The sequence below is a fragment of the Eptesicus fuscus genome, chromosome 4 (genome assembly GCF_027574615.1).
Source record: "Eptesicus fuscus isolate TK198812 chromosome 4, DD_ASM_mEF_20220401, whole genome shotgun sequence".
Taxonomy (NCBI): Eukaryota; Metazoa; Chordata; class Mammalia; order Chiroptera; family Vespertilionidae; genus Eptesicus; species Eptesicus fuscus.
The window spans coordinates 66,928,463-66,942,187 of NC_072476.1; the positions used below are offsets into that span (position 1 = coordinate 66,928,463).

General features: G+C 37.2%; 1 protein-coding gene across 1 annotated transcript in view; it reads left to right on the forward strand.

The window, feature by feature from the left end:
* EDIL3 (EGF like repeats and discoidin domains 3) overlaps nucleotides 1-13,725 on the forward strand; it is a 392,540-nt gene that overhangs the window by 130,020 nt on the left and 248,795 nt on the right. The window contains exon 3 of the mRNA XM_008162007.3: nucleotides 9,923-9,952. Within this exon, the coding sequence (XP_008160229.1) occupies nucleotides 9,923-9,952 (30 nt within the window). The remainder of the gene's footprint in view (nucleotides 1-9,922; nucleotides 9,953-13,725) is intronic.

Sequence of the window (13,725 nt, forward strand, 5' to 3'; positions counted from 1 at the left end):
GTCAAATATGCAGATCTATATTCTGGGAAACCATCATTTCAAAGCCATCATAAAATTTCTGAATTCATCTTTGGAATATAAACAGTGAAAAATGAATAATATTTTACTAAAAGGCTTCACAGATTTCCAAAGTAGTAAAAATGTCATGTTGAAATAATTATAACATGTTAAATACTTGATTCTGTGCACAAACATGCACATGAATTAGATGCCAATGTTTTGTAAGAAGGTAAATATCAGCCATCGATTAGTCACCATTTATTTAAAAAAACATTAAAGTTCTATAATATTTATATCCCAGAAGGTACAGAATATTCAGTATTCAGTGTCCCTAGGTGGAGTAGGAGGTGATGGGCAGGGCAATCTGTTAGTCTAAGGCTGTATCTGCACAAACCCAGAACTCAGCAATTTTTTTTTAATGTTGAAATATTTTTATTAAAACTTTTTTTTCAATTAGATTACTTTAGTATTATTTTGTATTGGTTTCAAGTGTACAGCATAGTGGTTAGACAGTCATATGCTTTACAATGTGTTCCCCTCAATATTTCCTGTCCCCACCTGACTCCATACAGAGTTATTACAAAATTATTGACTATATTCCCCATGCTGTACCTTACATCACCAAGAACTCAGCAGTTTGTCTCTGTGTCATGTGCAATGTAGATTTGGGACACTGAAAGTTTTATTTGAACTCTATTAATAATAATTATTGCAAGGGAGTAACTTTCATAGGAAGAAGACACACATATAAATTGTCCAATATATTTAAGAAGAATATTAATAAAGGTTGGCTGATGGCATAGAAAACAGGATCATTTAAAAGTTTTATGTAGTCCAGGCAGTGTTGTTCAGTGGTTATAGGCTCAATCCCTAGTGTGGGATGTGCAGGAGGCAGCCAATCAATGATACTCTCTGATCATTGATGTTTCTCTCTCCCTCCCTCCCTCTCTCTCTCTCTCTCTCTCTCTCTCTCTCTCTCTCTCTCTCTCTCTCTCTCTCTTTCTCCCCTTCCTCTCTGAAATCAATAAAAATATGTTTTAAAAAGAGTCATTTACAAAAGTGAATATTTTATATTGTATGTAGAATGATGTGCTCCTATTTATTTAATGAAATTATTTGGCTATTCGTTTTTGTTTCATTTTTCTACCACTATTCAAATGGAGTCTGATTATTATTTGAAATATTATTTATAGGAGATAAGTCCCTAAGTCTATCCAAATAGCACTCAGCTGAGAGTTAAATAAATTATTTCAATAAAATAAAACATTTCTCAATACTGCCCATAGTCATTGATTATATTGACATAGGAGGATTTGCAATAAATTTATTGAAAAGCATATATTTTACAATCCTCTTTTATTATATCATAAATGTTAATAATTATATACTATGTATGTACACAGGGTGTCACTAAAGAAGGTTTATAATTGTTTATATGTAAAATAATACAATAATAATAAAAGAACAAAGTCTGTCTCATGAACTCACAACTGTAATCTACTTTTGCCCCACCCTGTATGTAGTTGATGTTTAATAATTTTACTTCAAAATGCACTTTGAGGTGAATCTTTAGGTGGTAATTTAGATGATTTATTAAACATACCTCTATTTTCTAATGCAAACCTTAACCCATTATAGCAATGTGGGTTTTTGTTTGTTTTTGCCAATATCCTTAATCACACGATCTCTTTTGACATGAATATTTTCTGTGGTTTCCGTAAGTGGGTGCTGAGATTTGTGCCAATATTGCTGATCTACCCATTACCTTTTAGATTTTTGTCCTTTTGGTTTTAGCAGATTTACTTTTTAGATTAGCTCATTTGCCCAGTTTTATGGGAATGGATTGAGGTTGGAGTGAGCAGTCTGCGCACATAAATAAACAGAAATCCACAGAACATAAGCCTGATGGTACTAAGGTCCTTCTGTCAGTTGCTGTGGACATTTACATATGATGAATAGGTAACCTGAGCTTCATGGCTTTCCTAATCTCATTAAACAACATTCTCATTGCAGAATTATTCCCTTTCCTATATTAAATTTTCAGATAGATTATGAATGAATTTTGCTGAAATTGATAAATCTAAGCAATCACTTATATTAACTTCTGATCTGCTTTATTCCTCACATGTTTCTTCTATTTGTGAATTTTCTTTATATATTTTAGGTTTACCTTCCAATTCTCGCTTTACATGGCTCACAATAATGTAAAGCCAGTCATTAAGTTTACTTACTGGACTTCATTTTCTCATCTGTAAAATTGAATAGCTTTCCAAAAGAATTTACTCAGCACTAGTTATATGCACTATACAAAATTAAAATACAACCATTTCTCTTAAAAGAAGAATAATGGATAATATTCAGTTAGGGAACAAGATTGGAAAATATTGTTGCCATTTTCTTTAGAACTGGATTTCATTTACAGTTTAAAAGCCAGTGGGAATTGGAACAAAATAACTATATAAATCTGGAGATTGAAATAAATACTAGGGAATTGAGGGTGCTAAGATTTGAATTTAGTTCACAAGGATGGGATGAATTTGGATAGTGAGGAAGGGCACATTAAATAAACAAAAGTATTTGAGGATAATTGAATAGGTATGTGAAATGTGAATTATAAGGCCTTTGTAATGTCAAATCACCTAAAATAAAAATCTTTAGTGCTTCTTTTAGTCAGCAAATGTGTCCCAGTCATGTCCCTGAAATCTTTTTAATACTAGCTGGGATATGAATATAGGCTACTTGAGTCATATTATTTCTTAGCTTCCCAATACTGTGGCCTAGTTTTATAAACTATGTAGTTTTTTTAACTAAGTGGCAAAAAAATGAAACTAAAATATCCATTCATTCTTTATTATTTCCCCATTCGTACCTCTTTCTAAAATGAAAAAATCGCACTGGCACTGGTAATTGCTGTTAGCATGATTCACTGTATAAGTAGCTTATAAAACCCATGTGAGCTATATAACTACTAAACATAGAAAGCACATTTTGCAGTTCTACTTTAATGAATCTATTTAATTAATAAACTATACTTTGATGATTTTGAATTAGTTTAAAATCACAGACTTATTTTTTCTTGAGATGATCAAATGATCATTAAAGCAACCATTGTCTTTTTAACCATTGCTTCTTTTCTCTCCTACCCAAGACAGAAAATCTGATTTACATTTATTTAAATTATTACATATAAAATTACATATAGATTTATATTACTAAAACATAGATGAAGATATAGGCTTTCTTTTTTTGGTAAGTCAAGTAATGTAGCATAATGAAAGAGCTAAATTTTATTGAGTAACAGGACTTAAAAGTTGCTATTACCAACTTCTAAGGATTGTATTAAATATCTATTTTTTATATTTCTATTTTTTATTTTTTAGATATATTTTCATTGATTTCAGAGAGAAAGGGAGAGATAGAAACATCAATGATGAAAGAGAATCATCGATTAGCTGCCTCCTGCATGCCCCCTAATGGGGATTGAGCCCAGGCATGTGCTGTGACCGGGAATCTAACCTTGACCTCAACCACTAAGCAACACCAGCTTGGCTTAAATATCTATTTGTATTTTATTTCTTTTAACAAATATTTATTGAGCCCTACAATGTTATAGACACTATTCTAAAAGTTGTAAGTATAATGGTAAGCAGAAAAGACACTGCCCTGTCCTTACAAAACTGCTAGTCTATGGGGAAAGACTACTAGACATACAAATAAATATATACTTATATATTAATTGCATGTGTATATAATTATATTTTATGTATTGCATATTATTAACTGTAATCAAATATATGGCATCCTATAAATATAACACAGGAATCAAAATGCATGTAAATACTGATAAAATAGAGATGACTAAATGATTCACTGAATATTTTCTATGCAAGTAACATTGTCTACTGCTCCAAATAATCTGCAATTCAATGAGTATAGACATGACCACATCATATGCTGTCTGAAGTGTTTGGCCAGGAGAGACTTACACTTCTCTTTATGCTTTCAAAAAGAAGTTGCTAATAGCAATTTTTAGTCCTGAGGCATGTCTTCATTGAGCCATGGGCCAAGAAACAAATGAACAAAAAAAACAAACAATAAAACATTGAGCATATAAACCGAAACCTATCCCTAAATAATTCTTTGAATACTTCTAGAAGCAACTCCATAACCTACTTAAATGACTTAATTCACAAATTTGAAATGATAATGTATTCTTCTTTGCCTTAATAAATACACACACATTTATAGCTTTTAACATCTGGGCAGGCATGAATAATCATGCATAAATATTATCATTGTTATTTTCGCATTCCAGCAGTTGAATAAAAACATTCTAAAATATTGTCAGAATACATATTTATTGCTGCTTTGCTTATGGAGATAATGAATTACATAGATAATTGTATACTTTCAAAGCATATTCGGTATAAAGCTAACTTGACTTATGATATAGCAAACAAAATAATCCATAAGTCAATATGAATTGAGTAATGTCCACATATTAAATAGATATTCATGCTAGAAATATCTTTAATAATAAAAGTGTAATATACTAATTAGACTGGATAGGAAGATGACCTTCCAGATGACCTTCTGGATGAAGTCAGGGCTGTGAGGGCCAAGCCCCTTGCACGAATTTTGTGCATCGGGCTTCTAGTATTTTATATATTTCACTAGAGGTCCAGTGCATGATTGAATCATGCACGTGTAGGGTCCCCTACATGCTTTCGCTTTCGCTTTCGATCACGGGGGAGCTGGGTGCCTGTCCGCTGGTGCACCAGGCCTTTCAGAAGCCTCTGGCGCGGCGAAGGCTTCTGAAAGGCCTGGTGCCTGAGCGGACAGGCACCCAGCTCCCACGCTTTTGCTTTTGATCGCTGGTGCACCAGGCCTTTCAGAAGCCTCCAGAGCGGTGGAGGCTTCTGAAAGGCCTAGTGCCTGAGTGGACAGCCACCCAGCTCCCACGCTTTTGCTTTCGATCGCGGGGGAGCTGGGTGCCTGTCCGCTGGTGCACCAGGCCTTTCAGAAGCCTCCAGCACGGCAAAGGCTTCTGAAAGGCCTGGTGCCTGAGCGGACAGGCACCTAGCTCCCCCGCTTTTGATGGTCCGTGGCGGGACGTGAGCTCGCTGCCCCAGAGGCCCCTTCTTTGCCGCAGCAAGCCATGGCGCAGACGCTGAGCTCGAGCCGCCGCTGGCAACGCGAGCTCAGCATCCTGCCAGCCCAATCGGCCACCCCAGCCACCCCGAGTCCCATCCCCCCGCGCCTCCTGGCCAATCGCGGGTATAGTGAAGGTACGGTCAATTTGCATATTTGTCTATTATTAGGTAGGATAATGCGCTTATTCTATTTGTTGGTGAGCCACACTGGGTATAGAATTATTTTGAATGGTTGAAATTTCTAAATTATTAAAGTTTATTTAAGCACCAAGGATGAAATAAAGATGGAAGGTATAAGAGTTGTTGAAACCACATTAAGAGAATAGAGCCTAACCATAATTAAGTATGTGTTTTTAAATATCATATGTATATTAGGATAATACTCAGCCCATTGGGTTTAAGTAGTTCTGTTACTTGACCTTTGATGCTATGGAAAAAAGAAAAAGAGAGAAAGGAATAAAAGGAGCAGGGAGGGAAAGGAGAAGGAAAGTTAGTAGATATCAATATAAACCTGAAGAAAGTCTACAGGATGCCTTCTCCTTTCTCCAAGCACCAACCCAGTTCATGAACAGGTACATGCCAGGCTGTCCAGAAGAAAACAATGACCAGCTTCAAAATTAGATAATTAGGTTTATTTTATCAAAACATGGTGGCGAGAATAAAATCCCAGCTGCCCTCTGAAAGCGCAGCCCAAGGCTGTGTGTATTTGGGTCTCCCCTGCCTCAGAGATAATTTATTCCTTATGCATTCTAATATATTTCAAATGGGAACAAAAATAGTGTTTATGGTCGTAGCAGAATGTTAAATAAGAGAAAGCTCCACTAAAACTAGATAGACAATGAAGAGTAGAACTCCAGTCCAGAGTCAGTGGCTCAAACAATACCATCAATATTCTAATGGCTTTCTGTTTCTCCACTCTGCCTTTGGGTAGGATTGGCTTTTCCTGAAAGGTGGCATCCATCGTGGTTGCAAGATGCCTGCCAACTTAGCGCCAGGGCCACGGACTTCCTTATCCATATCTACCGAAGAAAGAAAGAGGGTTATTCCCAATCACTTTCTCAGAAACACAAGGAGCCCTCCTTTCTGAAAGCCTGTCCTCACCCAAGTGCACACAAACCTGTTCTTACACATTCTTGTCTCCAGTGGATCATATTCCTACCTACACCAGTCACTGTGGTCAGGAAAGGGGGGAGATTCACTCACTTCAGAGATACAGACTTCCTCTTGAATTCAAAAGGGGAGTCATCTTTACCCAAGGATTGATGTAGACCTGAAGATATTCTATGGGAAAGAGCATTGAAAACTGGTGAAGCAATCACAGTGCACATTGCAAAGGGTTTCCTGTAAGCCTGGTAGTTTACTCCTGTGGTTCCAACAAGTGCACCATGGCTCTTTCCCACTACAACAAACTTGGATGGGTAGAGCCATAATTCTGAACATTTAGTGTTCCTAACAGTCACCTGCTGAGCTTTCTAAAAATGCAGAAACCTGGGCTGACACCCAAAATTCAATTGATCTGAGGCATTTTAACAAACACCCAGGGTTATTCTCCATGGGCAATGACAGGACCACACTTAGCTAAATTCCGTATATTATATATCTACACTGATAAAAGAGTAACATGCTAATTGACCATACCTTCACGATACCCACCAGCCAATTAGGAGTGAGTATGCAAATTAACCCAACAAAGATGGCGGGTTAATTTGCAAACGCAGGCGCCAAGCTCTGGGGCTCCAGGGGTCTGGGCAGGAGCGCAAAGGCGGCTCCAGGCCGGAGCAGAAAGATGGCTCCGGCCAGAGCGAAGGCGGTGCCGGCAGCCAGGAGAGGGGAAGGAAGGCCCATTCTTGCATGAATCTTCGTGCATCGGGCCTCTAGTATATATATATATATATAATGCCTTTTTTTATCACCATAATTTCCATTAATCCTTCTGCATTGGGACCAGGAAGAGCAATACAGAATCATTTGCTAGTTTATGTTCATTCTGCTTGGTGCATGTATTTTCAATTTCCAGGATTAGAGGAACTTGCATATGAAACAGACTTTTACACCTTTTGTGATACTTATTTCACTTAAATATCACCAAATAGGCTTCTTGTATCCATTTTGAGGCTTACATGTACTTCTGGGGATCTAGCTGCCATCTGTTAATAGTTCATGACACTTTGGTTGGTAATTCAGTTAGCCTACAAAGCCATCTTTGTCAGAGATAATGGAAACAGTGAATTAATACCAATGTTAACCCTTCTATGTGCTTTTGTGAGTGTGTGTGTGCGCACTCTCACACACATGTATTATAGTAGTATAAATATTGGCCACTGACATCTGCATATTATAAGGAACCAAAACCATGGAGATGATGCATAGGAATATAATTTTATGCAGACTTGTATACCTGTTGCCTCTAATGTGTTAATTTGTTAAAAAGAGCTTTCAGGTATTACTGACTTCAAGTGTAGGTTAGTATACTACTTGCCCCAGGAGCTTTAGTTTTAAGAAATTTCTAATTGCAGGACTCCTATAAAATTGAAACTGTGTTTACTTCCTGGCTTGCTAATTCTTTCCTAAAATTCCTTGCATATCCATAAATGATTAAGGAATAAAACTTAGGCTTAATCTTCCTTAGGCATCACATACTTAGGATATTTTATTTAACTCCATCGTCATGATTTCACCTTCCTATATCTAGCCCTGGATGGTCAGGGACTTGAAGTTTCCCAGGGGGAGCTTTATTTTTCAAGGGGTTTTCTCTCTCAGCCCCTACATCCAGATGTTTTATTTGTGTGTGTGTGTGTGTGTGTGTGTGTGTGTGTGTGTGTGTGTTTTCCCCCATGTACTTATGTTCGACTAACATCATCAGAGCTCTAGTCAGTCCTGATTTCATGACTGTTTCTGCCTTCTTCACATTTTCTCAGTGGATATAGAATCAGCACTTTTTGAGACACTAAGGCAGAGTGGAAAGAGCTTGGTTTTAAAGTCACACTGACATGAGCTCAAACGCAATTGACCTTAGCCAAATTGCCCAGTCACTCTGACATCATTACCTTCATCTTCAAATAAGAGTAATTTTCATCTCATCGATTGCTTTATAAATTGAGTTCCACACATTAAGTGATTAGTCATAAGTGTTTCTCTCCCCCCCCGCCCCCCATTTTGAATCTCCAGCCTCTTACTGACAATGACCCAAGTCAGGACTTCCACAAACTCCTATGGTCTTTTCTTAAAAAAGGAATTCCTGGAAGTTACCAATAATTTTCCTCTTTGAACATGTTATGATATATTTTGGACATGATAAAGAAGCTTACAGCTTTTTAAATATTTATGTTCTCCACGCCATGCATGCCAACTGTGCTTGCTCTCTTCATTTCTTTACGTGCCAAGTTGACGAGCCAAACAGCGTGAGAGGAAAATACTGTCAGGACACAAAGTGAGCTTGTCTAATGTGGACTCTGTGCAGACGCAACCTTAACGGGAAAGAGTGGAGACTGCTCCCTGGTTGCACAGGGATACCTTGATTAACGAATCACCTGGGAACAAAGCTCCTTTATAAGCAATTCAGCTGAGTAAATTTTTATTTTAAAACTTCATGAATCAGATGAAATAGTGCCGGCTTGTGTCACATATTTCAACAGTAATATTCGGGGTAAGCTGCACTTGCGCACGGAACAGAAATACCTACTCACAGAGTGTCTATTAGGATAAAGGCGATGGGGTGAATTCTGAGAAAAATTGCAAAGCTACTTCAGATAAAGCCTCTTTTCACTATTGTAATCACCATGCTCCACCCCCGCATACACCCAGCCATAGATCGTTACCCTGGAGTCGTGCTGCTCTCAGACACATCTCCCTTTACAAACAGGAATCAGGATAATCCACACTTTGAGTTACAGTTCCTGTGACTTTGTATGGATGTTACTTAGTCATATCTCAATCCTGGCTAGAAGCTGGTGCTGCTGAAAGAGATTCTGAGTTAACTGGCTTGAGATGGGACCCAGAGTTGGCATTCTATTACAGACTCAGGGCTGAGAAGTACAGCTTTAACATAAAGTTGTGTTTTCATCTTGTGGCCTCTCGTATCATAATATCCATGTTTGTCTGCTGCAGTGGCTGTAGAACTCTTGTGTCAAAAGCACATGGGGTGAGTTTATAATGAAGGTTCCTGTGGCCTCAGCAAAGAGTCACTACTACTGAATCCTGAAATATCTGGTAGACGTGAGTGAGTGTGTTGTGTGTGTGGTGCGTATATATGTGTGACAGGTGCTCCGGGGAGAACTGGAATATTTCTGCTTAACCAACAACCAAAGTGATTCTGTCTCACTCTTAAGGTTTAATAACTTTTATCTTATTTATAATTTCTACCTCATGGAATAATTTAACTAATTTTTGCTAATAAAAATTTCCAACAAAGTGGTTGATAGTGGGGTATTTTCATGATATATATAACATATTGTAAACAATATTATTTATAATAATTACACTCTAAATAAGGTCAATCTTATTTGCAAAGGGAAAGAAAAATCAAATTTATACATCTGAAAGGTCTTTTCCAATATATACGTATTTTGAAGTATGAGTATATAAATGTTAATTTAATGTAAATACCCATTAATCTGTCATTACCTAATTATCTAATGACAGATATCTAATATATACACTGAATTTCAAGTTAAGAGCTTGTGGTCATTGTTTAGAAATATGAAATCTCAACCTCTTTTTCTGTCTCTCTCTCTCCCTCTGCTCCCCTCCCCCCCCCCCCCCCACTGTAGCCTCAGATGAGGAAGAGCCAACTTCAGCAGGTAAAGTTACTATTCTGTAAAGATTATTCTTATTTAACTTAATGCTATTAAAAATGGAAACACAATCCTTTGAAGTGCATGTCCTAAAGTTTCAACCAGAAAACTGGTATAGGTTTACTTATTTACTCTCATAATTTCTTGGACCTACTATTTCAGACTAAATGATGTTGGAGTTACAAATAAAAATAGGAAAGGTCAGAGGAAAAAATAACACAAAATATCACATCAACATTAAAGAATAAAGGAAATTAAAACATTCAATAAAATGCCTAAAACAATAAGCCCAACCAGTGTTGCTCAGTGGTTGAATGTCAACCTATGAACCAGGAGGTCATGGTTCTATTCCTGGTCAGGGCACATGCCCAGGTTGTGGGCACAATCCCCAGTGTGGGGCCTGCAGGAGGCATCCAATCAATGAGTCTCTCTCATCATTGATGTTTCTATCTTTCTCTCCCTTCCCTTCCTCTCTGAAATCAATAAAAAAATAAGGTTAAAAATGTCTAAAACAATAAAATGAGGAGGAAAAATATTAAAACAATAACATGCAGAAAAAATAATAAAATGGGGAGAATAAAGTAAAATGATAAAATATACTTTCAAAACTGTGACATTCTATATAGAATACTGCATTATAAAATATATCACCAACATTGAACATGATATTCATTTAAGTTTAAGGATAAAAATTACATTGTTGCCTTAAATACTCACTTCATTTAAAAACAAAATTTTGTATAACTTATGGCATCCTGACTCTGTTTCTTATTCAGAAAATCATCTATTTAGTAAGCACAGGCTGAAGTGAGAACTAAGTATCATGAAGAATAAAAATGGTAGAGAAGGCATGGTATTTTGAACATCATTAAAACAATGATTCTGTTTAGAATATTTTCATGCTTCATTCGGTCTTGAGCTATTTTTTTCAAACATGCCTTATTCTTCTCATTTGAACCTCTAAATTGCCATTGCAAAAGCAAGTGCTTTTTTTTGTGTAGATTTGTAGAGAAGGTTCATAATACATCACATCTGCATTTCTCCTCATGGAGAAATGTTCTGCTCTGAATGTTCTGATGGGTTGCATTAGCCAAAGGAACATTTTTTCTGTAGCAACTAATTTACTAGGGCAGTTTCACCTAACACCTGTAACTAGCCAAAGCTTCTTTTATCTTATTTGAATATTATGTTCAGGTATTTAAACATCTTATTTCATTGAGTGTAAAAACACATTTATGAACTATACAAGAAATTCCTTCAAACTAGGTTACATCCTAATATCTAATTACAAACTAATGAGATTCATAGTTTTTGAAGCTACCATAACAGATACTGTGCCTCCAAATGAATCACCTTTAGAGGTGATAAATGAAATCCAATTATGTTGCTATTACTCAAATAATTTTTTCAAAACTCCCTTTTGAAATTTTCTTCAGAATTTGTTTATGAGTTAGCAACATCAGTTATTTCCTTATAGTTTCAGAAGTGTGCTACTGAATTCATCAGACTTCGTCTAATAAATATGTCTATAAAAACCAAAGATTTGCAAATATTAAGAGTGTGTGTGTGTGTGTGTGTGTGTGTGTGTGTGTGTGTATCTGTGGGTGTGAAATGCAGCTCAGTTTGTAACTTTGAAATCAAATCAGTTTACAGCTTTTGAAAGGTGATCACATTAATCAAATTTCATGAAATAACATTCTATAATAAAGTTAAGTCAGTGGCTACTTCTTCCATGTTCCACAAATCCAATTATCATTTAAGTTTCATGATAGTGAGAGGCTTCATAAACTGATTATATCAATACTTTTGTCAGTCATTTAGAAAATTAGGATACTTACATTAGAAACTTGACTGCTACAAATGATCTAATAAAGATAGAATTTAATTTATTAACTATAAGGTATATCAAATCAGGCTTATTGATATGTAAATTTACTCATTCCTGTTAATTTATTTGATCTTTTTAGCGATTATTTTACTTTTTTAGAAATATGACTTATGTACCAAATTGACAAAATTACTATGAATTAAAACAAAGGCAAAAATATAGGAAGATTTGACTTTGGGTGATGATAAACACAATGAAGTATACATATTATGTTATCATAGAATTGTACATTTGAAACCTATATAATTTTATTAACCAATGTTACCCCAATATATTTTAAAAAACAAAGGCAAAATGGAAAATATTATTGAATAAGATCAAAATCAGTCAAAACTGACAGTGGGAAGCTTGTGGCTATATGGAAATCAGTGGCAATGATGAGTCAAAATACAATTTGCTGTTTTTGTTCATACTACCTAAAAACAAATATTTAATTTTCTGTCTCTCTTGCCTAAGGGGAGATTTTTTATTGCTTTAATTGTCTTTTTTTAATATCAGAGAAAGAGAATGAGTTTGGGTTTATATAAAACTAGCTATTAATACTGAGTTAACATTTAGGAAAAATTATGATTAGAAGAATTAAATATTCAGATGAATGTAAATGGTAAAGTCTTTTTAGCAATCAGCTAAATTAAAATAGTAAACTACTAAAGTTATAGTGTTCTTCATATGTTTATAAAGTTTATCATTTATTTAAATGTAAAATTGTATTTGTGGCTTATTAACATCTGAGACTGATTATTAATGATGATAAAGGTTACTTCCTGGATACAATAGTTTAATGTAGACTTATTTCAACCTCTGTGATGCCCACCAGAGATGAAGAAAGAGTGATTTGATATACCAGAGCTTCAACATTCTCATTTGTTTCTTCCAAATCTTTTGACATGTTTAATATTTTAAATGCTCAGTTTGGCCATTGAGGAAGTACACCTAAGAACACTAGTAATCTGCACATCTAATGTAACATTGGCTAGCAGTAGTAAAGATTTGAAAGTATAGTTTTATGTATAAATATATATTTTTAACAATAATTTTATATGTACATATTTATAGTTTAACCTTTTGCACTCGAATGTCGAGTGTGACTCGACACGGTTAGCATTAGAATAAAGGAATCCAGAAAAAAAGCAAGCGAGTGCAAAGGGTTAAACTAGAGGCCCGGTGCATGAAATTCATGCATAGGAAGTCCCTCAACTCGACCTGTACCCTCTCCAATCTGAGAGCACTCAGGGCATGTCCTGCTGATGGCTTAGGCCTGCTCCCTGTGGTTCTCTGCTCTCTGCGGGGCTTGCCTGCTTCACACCATAGCAATGGGCAAGCAAGCCCTGCTGGGTGCTGCCTGCAGCTGCGCTTGTCTGCTCCTGGGTCACTACGGCAACAGCCAAGCAGGCCCTGCTGTCTGCTGTCAAGCTGTCCCGCTGGACCCACCCCCAGGCCCATGCTGAGGTTGCCTGTCCAGCCCTGCCTGGCTCCCCGGGCCCCACAGCAGCTGCGGCCACTGGGGTCTGGCCCTGCCTCCCTCTTTGGCCCTTGAAGCAGCCTCGGCGGCTGCTGACCAGGCCCTCCCCCAGTGTAGGTGCATGGAGGCGGGTCCGGGCGCCACCCCCGCCGCCAACACCGCTGCCGCCCCCGCCCCCGGAGAGACCCCTCAGCGTTGCGGGTCCAGGGGCGCCGCCACCGCTGAGGGATCTCTCCGTGGGCGGCGGCGGTGGAAGCTCCCGGACCCACCCCCATCAGCGTTAGCGGATCTGGGGGCGCCACCACCGCCACCACCACTCCGACCTGCGAACGCTGAGGGGTCTCCGCTCAGCGGCGATGGATCCAGCCATTGAGAGGCGCAGGGGATGGGACTCGTGAGTCCCACTGCCTGCGCCTCTCAATGACTGGA